This window comes from Ustilaginoidea virens, chromosome 1 (assembly GCF_000687475.1).
Source record: "Ustilaginoidea virens chromosome 1, complete sequence".
NCBI lineage: Eukaryota > Fungi > Ascomycota > Sordariomycetes > Hypocreales > Clavicipitaceae > Ustilaginoidea > Ustilaginoidea virens.
The window spans coordinates 1,129,847-1,154,548 of NC_057316.1; the positions used below are offsets into that span (position 1 = coordinate 1,129,847).

At 38.9% G+C, this 24,702-nt stretch overlaps 1 protein-coding gene across 1 annotated transcript; it reads left to right on the forward strand.

Moving 5' to 3' along the window:
- Nucleotides 1-4,201: 4,201 nt before the first annotated feature.
- On the forward strand, nt 4,202-7,057 carry UV8b_00150 (uncharacterized protein; the record flags this gene model as incomplete). The annotated part of the gene is made up of 4 exons (XM_043137648.1): nt 4,202-4,335; nt 4,390-6,610; nt 6,675-6,821; nt 6,893-7,057. 4 exons carry the CDS (start codon nt 4,202-4,204, stop codon nt 7,055-7,057), a joined length of 2,667 nt encoding a protein of 888 aa, XP_042993582.1.
- Nucleotides 7,058-24,702: the final 17,645 nt, after the last annotated feature.

Below are 24,702 nucleotides of genomic sequence, written 5' to 3' on the forward strand. Positions count from 1 at the left end.
ACGATACTAAATGCCTACTACTACTAAAAATAAAATAAAATAATAAAAACACGCCTAAAAAAAAAAAAAATATAATATAATAAACTAAACCGGGGCCGATATAGGCTTAACCTTAATACGCCCCTTTTTAAGGCTATTCTCTATCTCCTTAAGCCTCTTCCTACTCTTACAGCAGTATATAAGCTAATAGCGGCGGGGGTCCTTATAGAGTAGGGCATGCATATAGGCTATATATCAGATAAAGATAGTTCTCTATATATCTATAATATAATAGAATCTATAGGATACCGTAAGGCAAATATAGTAGGGGCGTATTAGGAGACGATAAGACCTTTTAATAAGATAGGGCTAAACGATATAGTATCTATAGAGGCAGCTGCGATAAAAACGGCGAGGGCATAGGGGGCTATAGAGCGGGGTCTACCTACTATTATAGGGGTTATACTAAATAACCTTATACTAGCGGCGGCAGAGCCTCCGTATAATACCAGCCGCCTTAGTTATATAATAGTTCCCCCCTTATGTAATATATAGGGAGGGCAGGCCGAGATAAGGGTAAAAACAATTGGGGATATTAAGCTTTAACCTAATACTACTCTATCCTGGCATAATATTCCCAGGCTTCTACTTGCGTCTCCCTTATAATATTCAAAATAAAAGTAAGATCCACAATAGACCCAGCCTAGCGCCGCAAAGGTATTAATGCCGTAGATATAGTAAAAACTATACCGGCAGTATCTCTTAGCCCGAACGCTAAATGTAGGACGCTAGGGGCCACTTACTTAATAGCAAAAGCGCGATGCTATTAATTATTTAAAGCCCGAAACTTAAGGGTAAAGATAGCGGTATATACTTTCTGCGTATCTATTTTAGGATAAGTAGGCTCTATAACGGCCCTCCCCTCCTTTACTACTTTAATCTAGCTATATAAGATATATTATAGTATAAGGTTCCCCGCGAGATGCTAATTAAGCTATACGCAGGATGCATAAGAATTAGTATAGCTCTTATACCTTTTGGCTCTCCTATAATACTTATATATAGGCAATTCTCCGGTCGACTATATATACTTAGTGTATTTATTGTATAGAAACTCTTTATTTTTTGTATACTAATACTCTTTATCTAAAGAGTCCCCCTTTAAAAGATAATCGTTAGCAGTACGGTATAGCTTCTAGGGATAAGTAGGGCTCGATCCCTCCCTAATAGGGGCACTTCTAATAGTAGATAAAGATATATTCAGGCTCTAAATAGGATTAGCATAAGACGCTCGCGATAGAGATAGGGACTTAAGACTTACTAATAGGCTTCATAATAAGCTAAACCGGGTCTTACTACAAAAGGAGTTAGCAGCCGGTTGTAATAGAGACAGAATTCGGTAAGAAATACTAATACAAGCGGGATAGAAATAATACTTCAACCGATTAGTATATAATACAGGCTTAATACGGGATAAAACTTACAATAATGGGGACCTTTAATGCTTATTAATAGCCTTAATAAGAAGAAGGGAAGAAAAAAAAGAGCCCTAATAAAAAAAAATAAAGACTATAGGGAGATTTCTAGCTAGCAGTTAGCGAAAATTTTTTCATAATGTTCCTAGCTGTATTGGTTAACCTCTAGCTGGCGGCGCGATAACAAACTTCTACGCGCTTCTACTATACTATTCCTAATTAATGACTATACGACTCCTATCAATTATATAGCTATATCCGCTACGGTTATAGACGAATCCTTCCTATACCCGGCAATTAGCCTATATACGGATTTAAGGATATAGCGATATAGTAATCGGCGATATAATTGGTCCTTAGCGGAGGATTGATTAATAACGGAAGGCGATTTTTCCAACTCTAAGGCGGAGAAGGGGGGTATATTATAGGCTTGGGCTACGCCCGCGCTATAATATAGCTAGGACTCGAGCTGCGCCTACGACTAGCCTTAGGAGTATCGGCATAGGGTTACGAGGGCTCGCTAAGGACTCGGCCCGTGCTATATATGGGTATAAATAGGCTACTTAGAGGCCCCTATTTAGGCTCTCTCTCTTTCCTCCTTAGTCTATTTAATATATTTATTCGACGCCTATTCGCAGTAGCCCTAGGGCCAGTCCTTTATAAAAATTGCAATATATGTGTATCTTATTATAGTACCGCAGCTGCCCTAAAGCCCTATTAAAACAATAATAATATTACTGCACTTTAATAATTAAATAAATCCGGGCAATAAGCTTTAACTTTCTAACACCTGTACTACTACTTATACACTCCTAGCTCCGCAGCCTAATAAGATGAGTAGTAGGGCAACAATTTTTTACATACTGATACTATTACAATTTTAAGGGTTGATATAAAATAAAGCCGGTATAAAGGCAAGACAAATATAAATAACTAGAAACGCAGGAAAGGTGAAAAGAGTTAAGAGGCATATAGTGCATTAACAGACTTGATTGTGCTGACCTTCTATTATTTAAAAAGAAGGGGAAAAGCTATCCTAAATATATCTAAAGGAGGGTAGGCCTAGGCATCCAAAGTAACCAGTAAGAGAGCTCTTCGTAATACCCGTTATACCACATTATATCCAGCCTTACCAAATATTTTTTAAATAAGGCTTGTTACGTCATATCCAACTATTAAAATCCTATAGTAGCCTACTAAGCTGCTGGCCTAATGTCCTACTGACTTACTGACCTTTTGACCCTTATACCGCTTTTTAAACTTGCGGTAGTCTTACTAACCCTAGGCCTTTGCCTTTTACCTTAAGGATTTTCAGTAGATTATTATTGTATATCAAGTAAGGTAGGCCTTAAAGTAGGCCTTGTTGAAAAGATGTGGCATTGCTAAATTAGTGCGGTTGCCTACTAGCGTGGTGGCGGCCTACTAATGTGGTAGTGGCTTACTAGCGTAGTGGTTGACTACTAGTATAGTGGTTGGTCACTAGCGTAGTGGCTAGTAATTCTGGTTATTGGGGTGGTTGGGAAGGCTGGATATAGTGGGGTTGCTGACATATTAAATACGTGGCATAGCGAGCATTACGGGGAGCCTTCTTACTGGCTACCCTAGATGCCTGGGCTCACCCCTTCTTTGTGTATATATAGGATAGCTTTCCCCCTTCTTTTCAGATAGTAGAAGGGCAGCACAATCGAACCTATTAATGCACTATATATCTCTTAACTCCCACCTTCCCTATGTTATTCTGGTTATCTTATATTTGTCTTGCCTTTACACTTGCCTCGCTTTATAGCACTTGTACAGTCTTAGGACTTAGTGACGAATCTAGTATTTATACTAAAATTAAGTCACAGGTCGTAGACAGTCTTATGCTATCTAGCTAGCTAGTAAGGCTTTGCTTTATAGTGACTTTTAGAATTGCAATAGTATCTTATCAGGGCCGTTACCTTACCGTAATTTTACTATTTCACTGCATTTATCCTTCGCTTACTGCATTATATTAGCAGGCGAAAAACGTTTGACAGATACTATATCCCTACAGCTCTATAAAGGCAATAAAAGTTATATAATAATATAAAGGTTTTTCTCCTAATCTTCAGGTTTTCCATATAAATTAGTATAGGGACATTAAATACTAGTATAAATAGGGCCACTTAAATATATTAGCTAGAGTATTAAATATATTTATATAGATGCATTAGTGTTAGTTTTTTATATCACTAGTAATTACTATACATTATTATGTAATTAAATTAAACAAAGTTCTAAAATATTTACTACTTATAAAATATATAGTATATATTATTTATTTTATATACTTACTTAATACTTATTTATATTATTATAGAGTTAGCTTTTTATAACGGCTTTTAATAGTATATGTAAAGCCTCTAATTACTGCACGTGATATCCAATTACACGTCCGGATTGACTTTTCAACTAGTCCAATCCACACCCATTTTCAAGCTAGGTTATTCTAAACGTAGGGGAGCTTCTTAGTCTTTACGACCCGACCGCTGTCGTCACCGGGAACCAGACCCATCGATTCATGACATCCACTGTCCAGAACTCCTACCCAAACTGACTGCAGTCAACCAAAACTTGCATCCTCGTGTCGACTCTCCGTTGCGCTGGGGGTAATTCTATAATAGAAGATCTTCACCCTTCAGCCCCCCATTCAGATCAACCGAAGCATCTTGTCGGCCACTACTTAGATTTGAAAGCTACCCCACTCCATTGGACAATACTTGAACATGACAACGCCGGCGCCGCTCGAGGACCAGGCTCGCCTGCTCGAGGATGCGCTGGTAGCCGTGAGGCAACAGACGTCGCTTATGCGCAAATGTCTCGACACTCCAGGGAAGCTCATGGATGCCCTGAAATGCTGGTAAGGTTTGCTTTTCTGGCGGTCCATCATTTTCGAATTAACTTATCGAAACAGCTCTACTCTCGTTTCCGAACTTCGAACAAGCAGTCTTGGGCCAAAACAATATTATGAGCTATACATGGCCGTTTTCGATGCGTTGCGCTATTTATCAGTCCATCTCCGCGAAAATCACCCCGTCAATCACCTGGCCGATCTGTATGAATTGGTCCAATATGCTGGCAACATCATTCCTAGACTTTATCTCATGATTACTGTTGGGACTGCGTATATGTCCATTGAAGATGCGCCTGTTAAAGAGTTGATGAAGGATATGATGGACATGAGTCGCGGCGTTCAATATCCCATCCGAGGGCTGTTCCTGCGCTACTATCTATCCGGTCAAGTCCGCGATTTCCTACCCACGACAGACAGCGAGGGGCCCGAGGGTAATCTGGGGGACTCCATCAATTTTATACTCACCAATTTTGTGGAGATGAACAAGTTATGGGTGCGTCTTCAGCACCAGGGTCACTCGAGAGAGCGGGAGCAACGAATTCGTGAACGAAGAGAGCTCCAGTTGCTAGTGGGGAGCAATATAGTTCGATTGAGCCAGCTCGTCGACCTTGAGACTTACAAAACGAGCATTCTGGGGCCTTTGTTGGAACAAGTAGTCCAGTGCCGCGACGTTCTCGCTCAGGAATATCTTTTGGAGGTTATCACACAAGTGTTCCCCGATGAGTTCCATCTCCACACCCTTGATCAATTTCTCGCCGCTGTGTCTCGGCTGAATCCTCATGTTAACGTCAAAGCCATTGTCATCGGTCTCATGGACCGCCTATCCGAATATGCCGACCGTGAAGGTGCTAAGACCAAGGGGCCAGAACAAGAAAAGGTCGAAGCAGCCGCACTAGCAGCTCTTCTTGAAAATGTTCAGTTACAAAAGAAGTTCGCCCCTACCGCTGGAGTTTCGTCAAAGCCGGGTTCTGGCTCAGAGACAGACGTCGCCAAACTTTCTGCATTTGATGCATATTCTGCCACTCCTGGAGATGAGTCAGACACGTCCACCACGGATGATGCGGCCACAATTGCGGAATCGACAGCCCCCTCAAATGCTGAAAGCGATACCACGGCGGTCAACGGACAAGAGGGCGATGGTTCCCATGTTCGGCTTTACGAAATTTTCTTTGGTCAGGTTAAAAATCTTGTCGAAGCTCAGCATTTGCCCATTCAAGACATTTTCGCACTTCTCGTTTCTCTCTGCAATCTGGCGCTGAATAATTATCCTGATCGACTGGACTATGTTGACCAGATTTTCGTCTTTGCCGCCCAAAAGACTCGGGATAATATCAACAACGCCGACTTGCACTCACCTCCTGCCCAACAAAACCTCCTGGCTCTTTTACAGGCACCGCTATCACGATACGTCTCAATCTTCACGGCTCTTTCCCTGCCCACCTACGTCCCTCTTTTCAAGTGTCAGTCATACTCGATTCGTCGTGCTATTGCCGGAGGCATCATCAGGACACTTCTTAAAGACTGTACGAAGATAACGAAAACAGAACAGTTGGAACGTGTCCTGGAAATCATGTCAGTTCTTATCAAGGAGGGTTTACAGGCACCTCAAGGATATCCGGGAACCTCACAGAGACGCTCAGTAGAGACTGACGAGTCCGTGGAGGAGCAAGGCTGGCTTGCACGTATGGTACATTTGCTTCAAGCTGAGAAAAACAACACCCAGTTCAAGCTACTACAAATGACACGCAAGGCATACGCCGAAGGTGACGATCGTGTGCGAACTACTACACCACCTCTAATAACAGCCTGCATCAAATTAGCGAAGAGGTTCAAGTTGAGAGAGCATTATGACGATGACTGGGAAACTCAGAGCAATTCACTGTATAAATTCATGCATTCGGCGCTAAGCGACCTGTACGCTCGCGTGAATGGACCTGGTGTTGCAGAACTGGCTCTTCGTTTATTCTGCAGCGCTGGACAAACAGCCGATATGAATGGGTTTGAAGAGGTGGCGTACGAGTTCTATGCCCAAGCATTCACAGTGTACGAGGACGCCGTGTCGGACTCCAAGGCACAGTTTCAAGCTGTGTGTGTCATCGCTTCTTCTCTTCACCAGACGCGTAACTTCGGCAAAGAAAACTACGACACACTTATCACTAAATGTGCTCAACATGGAAGCAAACTGCTACGGAAGCCTGACCAATGTCGGGCGGTATATCTGGCCAGTCACCTTTGGTGGGCTACTCCGATCGCATCCAACGGAGAGACAGACGAAACAGAGGTAAGGAAGACACCTCATACCGGCACTGCAGAATCGTCAGGACGAAGATTGACACTCTTTGTAGCTATATCGAGATGGAAAGCGCGTATTAGAATGTCTGCAGCGCGCTCTTCGTGTTGCTGACTCTTGTATGGAAACTGCCACGTCAATTGAGCTGTTTGTGGAGATCTTGGATCGTTATGTCTACTACTTTGACCAACAGAATGAATCCGTAAGTAGTCTCGGGGATATTGCGGAAGCAACCCGGCATTGTTGATAAATTAAACTAACTTGCTATGCTAGGTTACTACAAAGTACTTGAATGGGTTGATTGAGCTCATCCACTCAAACTTGGCCGGCAACCAACAGGATTCTAGTGCTGTTGAAACTAGCAAAAAACACTTTTATCAAACGTTAGAAAATATTAGGAGCAGGATGTATGAAGGAGTGGTTCTTAGTCCAAGTTAAATATTATAAGTCAAGCAGCGGCTAGTATTTATAGCCGGTGAATTTTTCTTAATAACATGCAAGGGCTATAAGAGATAAAAAGCACTGTGGCAACATAACGGAATTCTTATCTGCGTATATATATAAATTGTACTTTATTTAGAGCTTTCAAACTAATATTGAAATAAATGCATAGATTTAAGACGTGATATATAAGATATTGTCACGGGCTCGGGCTGCGCCTGCGACTAGCCTAGGGAGTATTGGCACGGGGTCACGAGGCCTCGCTAAGGAATCGGCCTGTGCTATGTACGGGCATAAATAGACTACTCAGAGGCCCTTATTCGGGTCCTCTCTCTTTCCTCCTTAGTCTATTTAATATATTCATTCGACGCCTATTCGCAGTAGCCCTAGGGCCAGTCCTTTACAGATATATAGAAATATAGCTAATTTTTTATTAAATAAAAACAGTTTATTTTTTATAGTAGTTATTATAAGATATAAGGCTATTTAAAAGCTAAGCCAAGAAGTTAATAGGCTTAAAAAATAAGATAAGGTCGAATATAAAGATAAACATAAAAGAAGTAACTAATACTAGTAGTACTAGTAGTGTATCGGAAAGATAAAACTAAAGATATAAATAAATATAAAGGACTGGTCTTAAAGCTATTGTAAATACGTGTCAAATAAATATATTAAATAAAATAGAGGGAAGAGAAAGAGGGTCCGAATAGGGGCTTTTATGTAGTCTATTTATATCCGTGCATAGTACGGGTCGGAGCTCTTGCATAGCTCCGTAACCTTATGCGGCTACCTTATATGACTCTTCCTAGACTAGTTACAGGTGCAGCCCGAGTCTTAACCATATTATGGTGCAAGCGTAGCCCGTGCTTATGATAATAAAAGGCATATAGTATATTAATTGGTAAAATACTTTAACTGCTATATAGAAGAAAAAAAGAAGAAGGAAGAAAAAAAAGAGAAAGCTCTCTACTTATATATAAAGGAAGAAGCTCTAAATCAGTAATATTGCAGTTCTAAAGGTCACTATAAAAGCAGAGCCTTAATAGCTAGCTAGATAACACAAGACTGTTTGCGACCTGTGACTTAATCTTAGAATAAATACTAGATTCGTCACTAAGTCCTAAGACTATATAAGTGCTATAAAGCAAGGCAAATGTAAAAATAAGACAAATATATAATATAACTAGAAACGAAGGGAAGATGGAAGTTAAGAGGCATATTGTTACAATTCTGAGAGTAAATATAAAGTGAAGTCGGTATAAAGGCAAGACAAATATAAATAACCAGAAACGCAGGAAAGGTGAAAAGAGTCAAAAAGCATATAGTGTATCAATAAGTTCGATTGTGCTACCATTCTACTATCTAAAAAGAAGGGGAAAAGCTATTCTAAATATATCTAAAGAAGGGTAGGCCCAGGCATCCAAGGTAGCCAGTAAAAGAGCTCCTTGTAATACTCATTATACCACGATATATTCAGCCTTACCATATATTTAAAAAAATAAGGTCTAATACGTCATATCAAGTCTTACTAAATATTTTAAATAATGCCCGGTGTGCCACGTAATATCCAGCCGTATTAAATATTTTAAATAATGCCCGGTGTGCCACGTAATATCCAGCCGTATTAAATATCTTTTAAATAAGGCCCGGTGTGCCACGTAATATCCGGCCTTACCAAATATCTTTTAAATCAGGCCCGGTACGTCATATGCCGTCTTACTATATATTTTAAAAATAAGGCCCGATACGTCATATCAAGCCTTACCAAAAATAAGGCCCGATAAAGGCCTATCTTATTTGGTATATAGTACTAATCTACTGAAAATCCGGAAGTAAAACGGTAAAGGCCTAAGGTTGGTAAGACCACTATATGTCCGGTGGGACAGTCGTAAGTCTAAGAGACGGTGGAAAGGCCAGCAGTCTAGTAGACTACCATAGGATTTTAACTATAATAAAGTGGCCCAATTGGGCCCTAAGCGGGTGTCTGCGCACATTGCCAGGTAAAAACCTAATCTTCTGTCTAACCGTTAAGCCAGATAAAAGAGTACATATTGTACCAAGTTACCATACTTGGTATAATTGACACCTATATCCCCTTGGCACTATACTGCGCGCAAGCTTGCCCTTAGCATGATACGGGCGTAGCCCGAATCCTTGACATTAACAACTATTATAGCCGTTCTATCCCCGCTTAATATCTAGCTTAATATTCTTAATAGTATTTACCCGGTCTTTTATATTAATCTTATAGAGTAAGCTACTTTTAATCTACTACCGTGTTAGGTGCTAATAAATATTAGGCCTAATCCCTCTATTAGAAGACTCTAATATCCTATATAAAGAATTTAAGGTTAAGGAGATATTAACTACGAAAAACACTTAGGGTTATAGCGGAAAATATAATATTTTAGTAAAATAGAAGGGGTACGATTTACCGATTTAGGAGCCTTTTAAGAATTTCAAGGATATTACAGCACGGGAGGCATTTAAGGTTAGATAGGGGAGTATTCAGATGTATAATAGGCCCAGTCGAACTCTATAGTAACCTCGATATAAAAATATATAAAGTTTTTCCTAGAGAAGGGGGGTATATTATAGACTCGGGCTATGCCTATATTATAAGATTGGCTAGGACTCGGGCTGCGCCTATGCCTAGTCAGAATAGATTATGTAGGGCAGAGGCGCGGCACTAATAAGATACCGCTAAGGCTCCGCCTTATAATATATACGAGTATATATAGACTATAGAAGGGACCCGACTTAGGCTCCCCTTCCTTCCTCTTTAGTTTTATTAATATATTCGATTGACGCCTATTCGCAGTCGCCCTAGGACCAGTCCTTCACAACATATTGATATAAACTCGGGGTACCCAGTTATACGTAGGGTCGCGCGCGTGGTATTATGTACCGTGAGGTCACCAAGTAAAGGATTTGATTGCTTTACTAATAACTAACTATCTAAAAGGAAAGAAAGGAAGCAAAAGAGGGTAATTATATAATATGGCCTTTTTATGCGTGCTGTGGTCACGTGTATCGGCGCAGTCGGGCCGGGCTGCCTGCGTGCCCTACCGGGCTTAGGAGTAAAGGGGCAAAAGTGGCTATATCGTGCGCAACGGGTGTACGCGGCATATCTGTCGCAATATGCCCAATTGGGCACCTTGCGACAGCGATTCCGATACTGGCAGCTTCTCTTTTTATAGAAGTAAATATCAGAATCGCTAGGATGTAAGATGTATACATAGAAAAGAAAGTGCGGCTTAGTCTCGGCAGGTTGTGCCGCCGATAATGCTGTTGCGCCACGCGGCCGGCTTATGCAGCCTTATACCGTACAGCAGCCGGTATATTGAATATCGCAGCCAAAACAAAGGGGCAAAAAGGGGCAGTAGTAAACGTAGTAAAAGCAGCAAATGTAGCGTTAAATACAATATTGAACATAGGAAAATCTATATACTTGCCACCTATGATATCACTAATATCTTCTAAATGCAGTCAGATATTAACCGGCCTTTTTACCCACTCCTTTATATATATAATAGCCCTATTTTAGTCGATGAAGGTCTTAAGGGCTTTATTTAGCATTCCCTTAGTTATTGTATTGGCGAAGTTATTATTCCTATTGATCTAGCGAATCTTATAGATTTCCTAGCGCTCGTATGACTATTATAAGGCTATAATATCTATTATAAGCCTCTTCTCTTTTATAGTGCCTAGCTTAATAAGGCATTCGTATAACGAAAAAGAATCTATATATATAACGATAGGAATCTACGGCAATCCCAACCTACCAGTAATTATGTTGAGGGTCGTACATATCGCATATGCAATATCGACCCCTTATATTATACTATATAGCTCTGAAGCGAGTGCGCTGCGCGTTATACGCTTACTTTTTGTAGAATTGTAAATGACGATATTACCTACTAAGTTAAAGGCATTATCTACTATATCTTCCTCGTTCCCTAGCATAATTACATAACCAATCTAAGAGCTTAAATCTTTATTATTGGCAAAGGATCCGTTAATAAATATAAAGAGTTTGGCTATAGTAAGGGCTAGATTGATGTACCATAAGCCACGATCTTGGTTATCGCGTTACTATTAAAGGCGCTTATTTAATCTCGCGATATCCTTAGGGTTAGGTTATTAGTATTATATTGCAATAGATAGGTTAAAAGAGGCCTCAGGCTAGCAGACTATAGCCATATAAGCGCTATAAGCGTATTATTCGATATAATTACACTAGGCTATAAGTGTCAAACGTTTTTGCCTGCTAAGATAATGCAGTATGCAAAGGATAAAGGCAGTGGAATGGTAAAATCGCAGTAAGGTAAAGTAACGGCACAGATAAGATACGAGACTAAGGCGTAGGGACAATCTGATGTGCATTAATTCTGCATACTTGCTTGCATGCATACCTCCTTCCTTCCCACTATTTGGGTAGGAATATCTAGGGATTTAAATACATAATATTCCAACATAGAACATCCCTAGTGAAATCAATCTGACGTGAATATCGTGACCATACTGTGATATCATAGATATGTGGCGAAATGTGCATTTGTAGTGCATCGAGATTTGCGACGATAAAGTGGTGTGATTAATTTGTGATGCATCATATGTTTGCGCGTGAGGGAATGTGTGTAAGTACTGGGTACTCAACTTTACTAGCAGCCGCCATATAATTATAAGTACTGAATACTTAATATCTTTCTCAATCTGATGATGCGGCGATGCGTAGAAATTGTCGGCGATAGATATCTAAAAATAATAAAATAAAATAACAATAAATAATTTCATTCTGATATACCCCCCTAGATAGGCTAGAATATAGCTCTATCTAGCTAGTCGGTATCACTCTCGTCATCTTCTGTTTTTCGTACTAGGTCCTCAATATCTACTAAGCCTAGTTGGTTACGGAAGGTAGTAAATCGTTGACCTATAAGAGCCTTTGTGAGCCCATCCGCTACTATATTATTAATAGGGATATAAGTCAGGTCGAATAAACCCTGCTAATAAGCCTGTCGCAGCCAGCTGTTGTGGATATTAACATGCTTTAATGCAGTATTAATACGGGGCATTATTGTTGTTACTAGGCGTATAGCTTGTAGGTTATCACACTCAATAGTAACCTTATGATCAAGCTTAAGTCCTAGTTGTTCCATAAGACGGGTTACAGATATAGTGGTCTTAGCAGTTGATGATAGTGCTAGTAGCTCTGCTTCGGTGGAAGATGTGGTAACGGTATGTTGTTTAGTGGCTTCCTAACCAATAGGTCCGCCAAATAGGCTGAAGAAAGAGCCCTAGGTAGACTTTCGGGTCTCTTTATCATCGGCAAAAGCAGCATCAGAAGATATTAATAGCTCTTTAGTAGACGGTTGCTACTGGATATCATCACTTGGTTGTTGTATAGCAGTATATTGAATAGCTAAGTAACGTGTGATATAGAGGTACATTGTGACCCCTATGGCTAGTAGGTAATGGTAAGGAGAAGGGTTATGTAGATGTTCTGAAAGGCGGGAGACTACTACAGCAGTATCAGGTCGGGTCATAGTGGTTGGGTAATTTATAGAGCCCATAAGCTTTTGGTACTGGTATATCTCGTGTGCTGTAGCGATACCAGTATATTTATCAAGAGGCTGTTCTGGAATTGGATAGTTTTTATGTGTAATATTTCTTCCTTTTAAGAAGTCGTGCGCAAGCTTTTCCATATAAGAGTCTTGTAATAGCCAGGTCTTAGTAGGCCGATGCCGTATAATTTGGATACCTAAGAACCATTTCAGAGTACCAAGGTCCTTCATTTTATAGGCTGCTTTTAATTTATTAACGAGGGATTCTGCTTTAGGACGATTCTTTGGTTGAAATAGTACTACTATATCATCCATAAAATAAAAGACTACTATAGTGGTAGTAATCATAATGCAAGGGTCTTCTGTGATAAGAGTAAGGTCGAGGGATTTAAGGGTTGATAAAAGCTCTTATTGCCATAGGTAAGGGGACCTACGAAGACCATATAAGGCGCGTTGTAATAATAGTGCCCATCCAGGTCTTTTAAATCCATCTGGATATTCGATATAGACGACTTCGTCTTATAGGCTATTAGTAAATACCGATACAGCATCCATTTATATAGTGTCAAGGTCGAACTTCATTATAATAGCTACTAAGATTCGGAAGGATTTAGCAGCTAGTATAGCGGCATAGGTCTCTTTATCACTATAAGGTTGAAGATCACCACACACACAAATTCGGGCTTTAAATTTAGTAAGAAAGCCGTGTTTATTACACTTGTATTTAAACACCCACGTAAGTGGTATAGGCTTATAATTATTAGGAAGGTCTAATAGTTATATAGGCTTGAAGGTTCCTTTATTCTAGTTATCGCAGAATTCGCTCTTTGCGGCCTCTTTAAATTCTAGTTCGAAACGGTGACCTTTTAGGTCTTTCCAAAACCTAGGTTCAGGCGGTAGGGATAATCGGTGTAGGCGTTCCTTAGTGCCTAGAAAAAAACTGCTAATAAAAGCCGTACTAGAAGCATTCTTACTAGCCAGCCTAGCTAACCTTCGTAGTATAGGATTAGTCTCAGCACTTTCTTCAGAAGGATGTATGGAAGCTAGGGTAGGTAGCTGGACTGTAAGATATTGTTGTTTACTAGGAACAGCTTGTTCACTAGTGGGTATAGAAGTCGAAGGTAAGGTTGGGCTAGGTAAGGTTAGGCTAGGCATTAAAGGCTGGGTAGTAGGAACAGGTATAACAGTAGTAGAAGGGTAAGACATATAGAGCTCGTCTATATCCTCATACTCAGATGCGTTATCGATATATTGTGGTAATTATATTTCAAGTCGTTGTGGTATAGCGGCGGATTTACCATTATAGTAACTATTTTCATTAAAGGTAACATCGCGAATTCATCGTACTTCATAAGGGTCGGGAATCCACACACGATAGATATTAGTAGAATCGTAACCTACTAAATATCCTATCTTAGCGTATAGTACTAGCTTTAATTCTCGTCGATTAGTGCCTTTTAACGCTATTGTTGTTAATGGATAGGCCTTACAACCGTAAGCCTTGAGGAATGATATAGAAGGCCTAGGGTCAGTATATTGGGTATCCCTAGCGTTATTAGCTAGCCAGGAATAAAGTCGTTGATATGGTGTAATCCATTAAAGGCCTTATTGTAGTGTGCGATTATATAAGAAGGTTGCGGCTTTCCACAGCTCTGGCCATAGATCTTTAGGTAGGTTAGCAGCTAGTCGTAAGGTCCTAGCTTTAGTCCCTATAATACCCCCCGAGCGTTCAGCTGGGCCGTTTTAGGCTAAGGTATAAGGCGCTATGACTTCATCCTCTATACCTAAGGATGTCTTCCAATTATGGTATTATTGCTGGAAAGCAGGGTCGTTATCGCGATGAACAATAGAGATAGCAAGGTTCCACTGGCGCTATAAATAGTTATCAAGGTCTGCTAGCTTTCCTAGGATTTCCGACTAGGTCCTAGAATATAAAGGATAACAGAAGATAAATTTAGTATCATCATCCCGTAGTAATAGTACTACAACAGCACCATTATAAGCTTGGTCCAGTATAAATATATCAATATATACCCGCCAGAAAAGTCTTAGGCTAGGTAGATAGGGCTGCCGGCTGATAATCCTAGTGGCCTTAAATAGTAAGCACTACTCACAATCAATAGTAAGTAATCCCTTAATTTTAGCGCCGGTAGTCGACTAGACTATCCTTTCCAAGGCTTCCTTATTAGGGTGGCCTAATCGCTTATGCCATATCGTAGCCGTAGCTTCCGAGGCAGACGCATTATAGGTATCCTTTAAGATAGCCACTGCTGTAGCAGGCGCTATAGTGGTTGGAATGGGATAAGATAATATATATTATATAGCCGCAGAATTATTGATTGATGGAGGCATATTTTTATCTGATATAGTAGGGTCTTCCCTACTAATAATAGATGAAGGCGGCGTAGTATCCTCAGAGGTACTAGATATAGAAGGGCAAAATACTATAGTATCGTCAGAAGGGTAAGATACCGTAGTATCCTCAGTAGTAATAGTGGTGGCAGCAACAGCGACTTCGCTATACTCAATAACCTACTGGCCAAACATCCGGTTAGTATAAAATAAACGGTCCTTATTGTGTATAATCCAGCCAGTCTGTAAGTTCCAGTAGTAATTCGCACGCATAAATCGTTCCAAGCTTGCCACATTAATATAAAACGTCGGTATATATACTACGTGTAGTAGCTCGAAGATGCCTTTATTAGTATTTAATCGCACTCTTCCATATCCTAGTATAGAAGGATTAGATTCACCAGCAAATGCTATTTCGGGCTCGATATTTGGAACGTAATCCAGTAACCGGTCCTTATTATTGGTGATATGAGTATTGGAGCCACTATCCAGTATCTAGGAATCTTTAAGTGGATAGGGTGTAGTTAAGAGAGATGCCTATAGGCTAGTAATAGATAGGGATGCCTGTAGGCTTGCCTATGGGCTGGTAATAGTCATTGACGATATAGTCGGTTCGGGTTGCACAAGATTATATAACGTATTACTATCCTTGCTAGCAAACGCAATTCCAAGTGATGTAGAAGGAGAGGGTGGCTGTAACACAATAGGATTAATCGTAATTCCTTTCGCTTATAATGCTTTAACAACTATATCCTTAAAGCGCTAATCAGATGAAAACTTGGATTGGATTTTATTAAGTATAGTGGTATTAGGCTTCCAATCCTTAGGCGCCTTTTGCTGGTTTAAAACATAACAATCTTCCCAGCGATATAAAAGGCCACAAATGCATAGTTGTTTTGGCTTAGTAATGTCAGTTGTTTTTTGTTGATTTTTATTGGTATCCATATCCTGGAAAGAGGCAAAGGCACCTTATGCTCTTTATTGTTATAAGGCAAACTCTTACTCGAATAAATCACTAATATAATGACCGTCGGGTATCTTCTTCTCCTATCCTTCTTTATTATTATATTGCTTTTCTTTAATTCTATTCTTCCAATAATTAGAAAAGGCTGGTGCAATAGATTCTACGGCGTCGATAAAATCCTAGGTTGGTCGGAGTCCTTATATATCTGGTATGTTGATATTAATAGCTTCTATAAGGACTTTCTTATAGGAAGTAATCCAGCTGGATATCTTAGTCCTATTAGGACTTCGCAGTACAGCTGTATAGCGTTGGCGGATATCTTTTTTATAGTCCTAAGTGGTGGGCTGCAAGCGTTATTTTAATAGGTATAGCTGTGCGGCAATATCATTCTCCTGGCTTATGGTATCGTAGTAGTTGCCTATAGTTGCGATAATCCAACGTTAGATATTAACGAGAGCCTTTTTTTTATCCTTATAATCCTGTAGGGCAGTCCTATAGATATTCGTTATATACTGCAACCTAGTAAAATTAGAATCGTCGAGGTCAAGGATAGAGGAAGCATAAGGCTTAATGGTAGAAGCAGTAGGCTCAACGGGTTATTGTAAAGTAGGCCTATCTTGCATAGAAGGGTTAATATAGGCCCAGATATTTTCGTTGACTGCGAACTTCTTAATAATCGAGATCCATTTAAACCAGTCTTTACTGCCTAGCAGTTAGAAGTTTGCCGGGTTCCCTAGGTCGGTATTAGTAGCTATAGTAGAATAGGTAGGAAAGGCAGGATAGGTAAGATAGGTAAGGTAGATAGGAAAGAATAACAATAGGAAAGAATAACAACCTAGCTTTAGTCAAAGAAAATCTAACGGATAAAGGTCTAAGTAAATCTAAAGGGCAAAATAGTCCCGGTAAATAGTCCTAAGCAAAAGGGATCAATCCAGGCACAATATACCACACTTATGGTCTTCCGGCCTTAGTAGTCAAAAGTCGCTTGCCGGCTTCCTAAGTCAGAAGAAATGTTTTGCGTAGGCAAATATGTCGGCACTACTGCGTTCTTTTGGGCTATACCTTACACTAGCAATTTGTATGGCAGCACGGGTGCCCTAGCAGAACTTTTGCATAAGGCTAATTTCTTCGTCGGAAAGAATATTTAATCGTAGAAAATCGTCTGGCAAGATAGCGATAATATAATAGAAAGTGCGTAGGTAAGCAGTCGGTATGCCTATTGCGCGGCGAAGGTCGGAATAAAGTGATAGAATTTACGCGATTGTGCAGATTTATACGCTATTTATCACGCGTTTATACGGTCCTAATAACAGTATTAGCACAGAGGTATAAGAAATATAGCAGCAAGAAAAGATTGATATTGCATAGAATGCGTAATTACACTCTTGCAACCAAGGCACAGCTGCGTGCAGCTGGCTAATATTAATGTGCAGCTGTTTGCGTGTATAATAAAAAAGGGGGAAGTAGCTGGCAATCTGTCGGACCAGTTGGTAATTTATTGGCGTGCAGCTGGCAATAAATGCATGCGAATAATAGTCGGAGAGAAATCGATAGGATAAAATAGATAGAATAAAGCGATTTACCAGGTGCAAACCGGGCTTATAACTGTCAAACGTTTTTGCCTGCTAAGATAATGCAGTATGCAAAGGATAAAGGCAGTGGAATAGTAAAATCGCAGTAAGGTAAAGTAACGGCACAGATAAGATATGAGACTAAGGCGTAGGGACAATCTAATGTGCATTAATTCTGCATACTTACTTGCATGCATACCTCCTTCCTTCCCACTATTTGGGTAGGAATATCTAGGGATTTAAATATATAATATTCCAATATAGAATATCCCTAGTGAAATCAATCTGACGTGAATATCGTGACCATACTGTGATATCATAGATATGTGGCGAAATGTGCATTTGTAGTGCATCGAGATTTACAACGATAAAGTGGTATGATTAATTTGTGATGCATCATATGTTTGCGCGTAAGGGAATATGTGTAAGTACTGGGTACTCAACTTTACTAGCAGCCGCCATATAATTATAAGTACTGAATACTTAATATCTTTCTCAATCTGATGATGCGGCGATGCATAGAAATTGTCGGCGATAGATATCTAAAAATAATAAAATAAAATAACAATAAATAATTTCATTCTGATATGTCAAACGTTTTTGCCTGCTAAGATAATGCAGTATGCAAAGGATAAAGGCAGTGGAATGGTAAAATCGCAGTAAGGTAAAGTAACGGCACAGATAAGATACGAGACTAAGGCGTAGGGACAATCTGATGTGCATTAATTCTGCATACTTGCTTGCATGCATACCTCCTTCCTTCCCACTATTTGGGTAGGAATATCTAGGGATTTAAATACATAATATTCCAACATAGAACATCCCTAGTGAAATCAATCTGACGTGAATATCGTGACCATACTGTGATATCATAGATATGTGGCGAAATGTGCATTTGTAGTGCATCGAGATTTGCGACGATAAAGTGGTGTGATTAATTTGTGATGCATCATATGTTTGCGCGTGAGGGAATGTGTGTAAGTACTGGGTACTCAACTTTACTAGCAGCCGCCATATAATTATAAGTACTGAATACTTAATATCTTTCTCAATCTGATGATGCGGCGATGCGTAGAAATTGTCGGCGATAGATATCTAAAAATAATAAAATAAAATAACAATAAATAATATTTTTATCTGACATAGTAGGGTCTTCCCTACTAATAATAGATGAAGGCGGCGTAGTATCCTCAGAGGTACTAGATGTGGAAGGGCAAGATACCGTAGTATCGTCAGAAGGGTAAGATACCGTAGTATCCTCAGTAGTAGTAGTGGTGGCAGCAACAGCGACTTCGCTATACTCAATAACCTGCTGGCCAAACATCCGGTTGGTATAAAATAAACGGTCCTTATTGTGTGTAATCCAGCCAGTCTATGAGTTCCAATAGTAATTCGCACGCATAAATCGTTCCAAGCTTGCCACATTAGTATGAAACGTCGGTATATATACTACGTGTAGTAGCTCGAAGATGCCTTTATTAGTATTTAATCGCACTCTTCCATATCCTAATATAGAAGGATTAGATTCACCAGCAAATGCTATTTCGGGCTCGATATTTGGAACGTAATCTAGTAACCGGTCCTTATTATTGGTGATGTGAGTATTGGAGCCACTATCCAGTATCCAGGAATCTTTAAGTGGATAGGGTGTAGTTGAGAGAGATGCCTGTAGGCTGGTAATAGATAGGGATGCCTGTGGGCTTGCCTATGGGCTGGTAATAGTCATTGACGATATAGTCGGTTCGGGTTGCATAAGGTTGTGTAACGTATTACTATCCTTGCTAGCAAACGCAATTCTAAGTGATGTAGAAGGAGAGGGTGGCTGTAACACAATAGGATTAATCGTGATTCCTTTCGCTTGTAATGCTTTGATAACTATATCCTTAAAGCGCTGATCAGATGAAAACTTGGATTGGATTTTATGAAGTATAGTGGTATTGGGCTTCCAATCCTTGGGCGCCTTTTGCTGGTTTAAAATATAACAATCTTCCCAGCGATATAAAAGGCCACAAATGCATGGTTGTTTTGGCTTAGTAATGTCAGTTGTTTTTTGTTGATTTTTATTGGTATCCATATCCTGGAAAGAGGCAAAGGCACCTTGTGCTCTTTGTTGTTGTAAGGCAAACTCTTGCTCGAATAAATCACTAATATAATGACCGTCGGGTATCTTCTTCTCCCATCCTTCTTTGTTATTATATTGCTTTTCCTTGATTCTATTCTTCTAATAATTAGAAAAGGCTGGTGCAATAGATTCCACGGCGTCGATAAAATCCTGGGTTGGTCGGAGTCCTTATGTATCTGGTATATTGATATTAATAGCTTCTGTAAGGACTTTCTTGTAGGAAGTAATCCAGCTGGATATCTTAGTCCTATTAGGACTTCGCAGTACAGCTGTATAGCGTTGGCGGATATCTTTTTCATGGTCCCAAGTGGTGGGCTGCAAGCGTTGTTTTAACAGGTATAGCTGTGCGGCAATATCATTCTCCTGGCTTATAGTATTGTAGTAGTTGCCTATAGTTGCGATAATCTAACGTTAGATATTGACGAGAGCCTTTTTCTTATCCTTATAATCCTATAGGGCAGTGCTATAGACATTCGTTATATACTGCAACCTAGTAAAATCAGAATCGTCGAGGTCAAGGATAGAGGAAGCATGAGGCTTAATAGTAGAAGCAGTAGGCTCAACGGGTTGTTATAAAGTAGGCCTATCTTGCATAGAAGGGTTGATATAGGCCCAGATATTTTCGTTGACTGCGAACTTCTCAATAATCGAGATCCATTTAAACCAGTCTTTACTGCCTAGCAGTTGGAAGTTTGCCGGGTTCCCTAGGTCGGTATTAGTAGCCATAGTGGAATAGGTAGGAAAGGCAGGATAGGTAAGATAGGTAAGGTAGATAGGAAAGAATAACAATAGGAAAAAATAATAACCTAGCCTTAGTCAAAGAAAATCCAACGGATAAAGGTCTAAGTAAATCTAAAGGGCAAAATAGTCCCGGTAAATAGTCCTAGGCAAAAGGGATCAATCTAGGCACAATATACCATACTTATGGTCTTCCGGCCTTAGTAGTCAAAAGTCGCTTGCCGGCTTCCTAAGTCAAAAGAAATGTTTCGCGTAGGCAAATGTGTCGGCACTGCTGCGTTCTTTTGGGCTATGCCTTGCACTAGCAATTTATATGGCAGCACGGGTGCCCTAGCAGAACTTTTATATAAGGCTGATTTCTTCGTCGGAAAGAATATTTAATCGTAGAAAATCGTCTGGCAAGATAGCGATGATATAATAGAAGGTGCGTAGGTAAGCAGTCGGTATGCCTATTGCGCGGCGAAGGTCGGAATAAAGTGATAGAATTTGCGCGATTATGCAGATTTGCACGCTATTTATCACGCGTTTATACGGTCCTAGTAATAGTATTAGCATAGAGGTATAAGAAATATAGCAGCAAGAAAAGATTAATATTGCATAGAATGCGTAATTGCACTCTTGCAACCAAGGCACAGCTGCGTGCAGCTGGCTAATGTTAATGTGCAGCTGTTTGCGTGCACAATAAAAAAGGGGGAAGCAGCTGGCAATCCGTCGGACCAGCTGGTAATTTATTGGCGTGCAGCTGGCAATAAATGCATGCGAATAATAGTCGGAGAGAAATCGATAGGATAAAATAGATAGAATAAAGCGATTTACCGGGTGCAAACCGGGCTTATAACTGTCAAACGTTTTTGCCTGCTAAGATAATGCAGTATGCAAAGGATAAAGGCAGTGGAATGGTAAAATCGCAGTAAGGTAAAGTAACGGCATAGATAAGATACGAGACTAAGGCGTAGGGACAATCTGATGTGCATTAATTCTGCATACTTACTTGCATGCATACCTCCTTCCTTCCCACTATTTGGGTAGGAATATCTAGGGATTTAAATACATAATATTCCAATATAGAACATCCCTAGTGAAATCAATCTGACGTGAATATCGTGACCATACTGTGATATCATAGATATGTGGCGAAATGTGCATTTGTAGTGCATCGAGATTTGCGACGATAAAGTGGTGTGATTAATTTGTGATGCATCATATGTTTGCGCGTGAGGGAATGTGTGTAAGTACTGGGTACTCAACTTTACTAGCAGCCGCCATATAATTATAAGTACTGAATACTTAATATCTTTCTCAATCTGATAATGCGGCGATGCGTAGAAATTGTCGGCGATAGATATCTAAAAATAATAAAATAAAATAACAATAAATAATTTCATTCTGATAATAAGTATATTTTTATCGATGGTCGTAATCTTCTTATTTTACCCTTTTTAGCATAAGGTTATACCGTTATTATTAGCTATTAGGATGCACCTATTAAATATTAAGGGTATGGTTAATAATAGCCTCGTTTTAGGCTTTACGTTAAAGCCTGCCTTAATAAGCTCTAATTCCTCTTATTGGAAAAAGGCATTATTATTTAATCTAAGGGTATTATCAGTCTGTATACCTATAATACTAAAGTATATAATATCGCTAGTATCGTCGGATATTAATAAATAGGGGTTATAGGTTAAAGTAGTTATGCCTAACTTCTCACGATAGTGCCGGAAGTATATTGCCTACCAGTAGGTGCCTACCTCAGCTATTCCGTATAATAGCTTTACTACTTTTATGATCGTATTATCGGGGTATTAATGTGCTATCTGCTTAGGTAGTTTAGCGATAATCGATCTATTAAGGGTGGTAAATGACTATATATAAGCCTATATAATATTATATATCTAGAGGAATAGGCCGTAAGACTATTATAGTAATAGAGCTATTAATATTAGTAGCCGTTAATTTGCCTATTAAATTATAGGGGATTAAATTAATATTAATCGCTTCTCGTTATTACTATAACTTTATATTATAAGCCTAGACTTCTCGTACGGGGTATTTATACCTTTGCCTTTAATTTCCCATACTATACGTAAGTTGAATAGGCGTTAGGCTCTATATTAACTAATATTAAAGGTAATAAATTTAAATATATTACGGGCTTATAGTGCTTTTATCTCTATACGGTTAGACTGCTTAAAAGGGGCTCTAGGGGTTATAATCTTCCCTTCCTAGCGTAATTAGCTAGTAAGCTATAGGTCGGCTTACTCTTTCGCGGTAAGGAAAGAGATATTAATAATGGTATTATAAGCTATAGCATTAATAAAAGCTTTTTTTTAGTCCTTATTCATTATAATATTAGATACTACCCTTACTGGTGATAGTGATAATTGCCTGGCTTAATCAGACCCAGTAGCTAGCGACGGTTATATCGCGGCTGTAGGTATTAATAATATTGCGATTATAGGTATTATTGATAATGTCGCGATTATAAGTATCATTAATGATGTCTTAGCTGTAGGTATTATTGCGGCTAAAGGTGCGGCTGCAGCTAGTATCTTGATTTCTATCCGGCCGGGGCAGGCCGGGCCTTCGGTATAGATAATATCTTTAGTATCGTTAGGGTCGTAATTATATAGCTTAACGACTATTAACTAGAATTTAATTGGGCTATATAGTATCTATATGATATAGGTCTTACTATCGAGGCTAATTAGCTGGTATAGCCTATACTATCTACCCTTTTCTCTCTATACCTATATATCTAACTATAGGGGTAGTCGGTGGATAGACTATATATTTAGGCCATTCTATTAGGCGAGGGCATCGTAGACCTAGCGCTTTACGAGGCATTTCCTAGCTTTATTAGTAGCCTTTCATAATATTAAGGCATATTATAATATTAGTAAGCTAGGGGGTAAATTATCTGTAAGTCGAGGATATACTCTAAAGACCAATAATATAGGCACTAGACCGTTAGGTCTAGCGGAATCGTTAATAGCCTTTATAGTAAGCTGTAACTTCTATTCCTTTATTATTAGGTCGCCTATTTTATTATTAATAATGGTATAGGCTTGGCGTAATAGGGCGTAATATCTTTCGACTTTGCTAATACTATTATAGGCTTCTATAGGGATTTTATCTATATTGATAGATAAAAGCCAGGCATTATAATAGAATTCGGTAGAGGCGAAGTTAGGTCTAGTATTATAAACTATCTAGTCTGGCGGGTTAAGGTAGGTATTAATTTAGTATTCTTTAAAGGCATTTTAAACGTCTTAGGCCTTTTATCTCTATAATTTAAAGAACCTAGCTACCTAGAAGCTTATTGCAGCATCTATAATATATAATACCGGCCGATTATTAATATAAAGGATATTAATAATAATTTTATAATTAAATTAGTAGGTATTATTATCCTTAAGGGTGAATTTAAATCGGCTGGGTGCTTTTGCGTTTATTTAGTATTAATAGCATATATAGGTGATGCTTTCGATGATATTGCGGTTAATATTATTATAACTAGCTTATTAAAGTAATTTAGAGAGCCTATTAATAGAGGGGTGCCCGAATCGATAATATAGCTAATAGATTTCCTATAACGATAGATGGAAGGCTATAGTATCTATAACATTAAGAGTCTACTATAGATATCCCTATTTCCTAATAATTAGAACTTTAGTATCCCTTTAGATTAATAGGTTATTAATATTATTAAGCTTTACGCCTATTCTATCTATATCTCTAATAAAATATAGGAAGGGGATACTACTATTAAGAATGTAGAAGGGGATATTACTAAATATTATTAGGATATTCAGTATACTAGAGGATATAATAAAGCTAGCGCCAAAGTTTACTATATGCTTCTTATTAGTCGCCTTAATAGTTAGGGTCTTTATTAATCTCATTAGGGCCCTTGCTTAACCTAGGCCTACTATTAATAGGCCAGAGGCGCTAGTATCTAGTAGGATTCTGTAGAAAGTATAATCGCTATAATATTCTTCTTCTAGAAGGGCAGAATTATAGTTAGATAAAGGCATTCGGAAGGGGTTAATCTATAAGAAGGCGTATTAATATAATTTATCTTATAGTACTTATAACGTCTTAATAGATAATAATAGTAATAGTTCTTACCTAAGGGCTAGGAAATACTATATAGCTGTGATTTGCAGTATAATAGTATTTTCTATATCCTATTATGTATCCCCTGCTATTATTACCTTGATATTACCGATAATATCGTTAAGGTTAGCCTCTATATTTTTTTCTTTAAGGCCTTAGGGGCCAGGCTTTTTATATTTCTATAAGAAAATATAGAATTTCTTATTATTAAA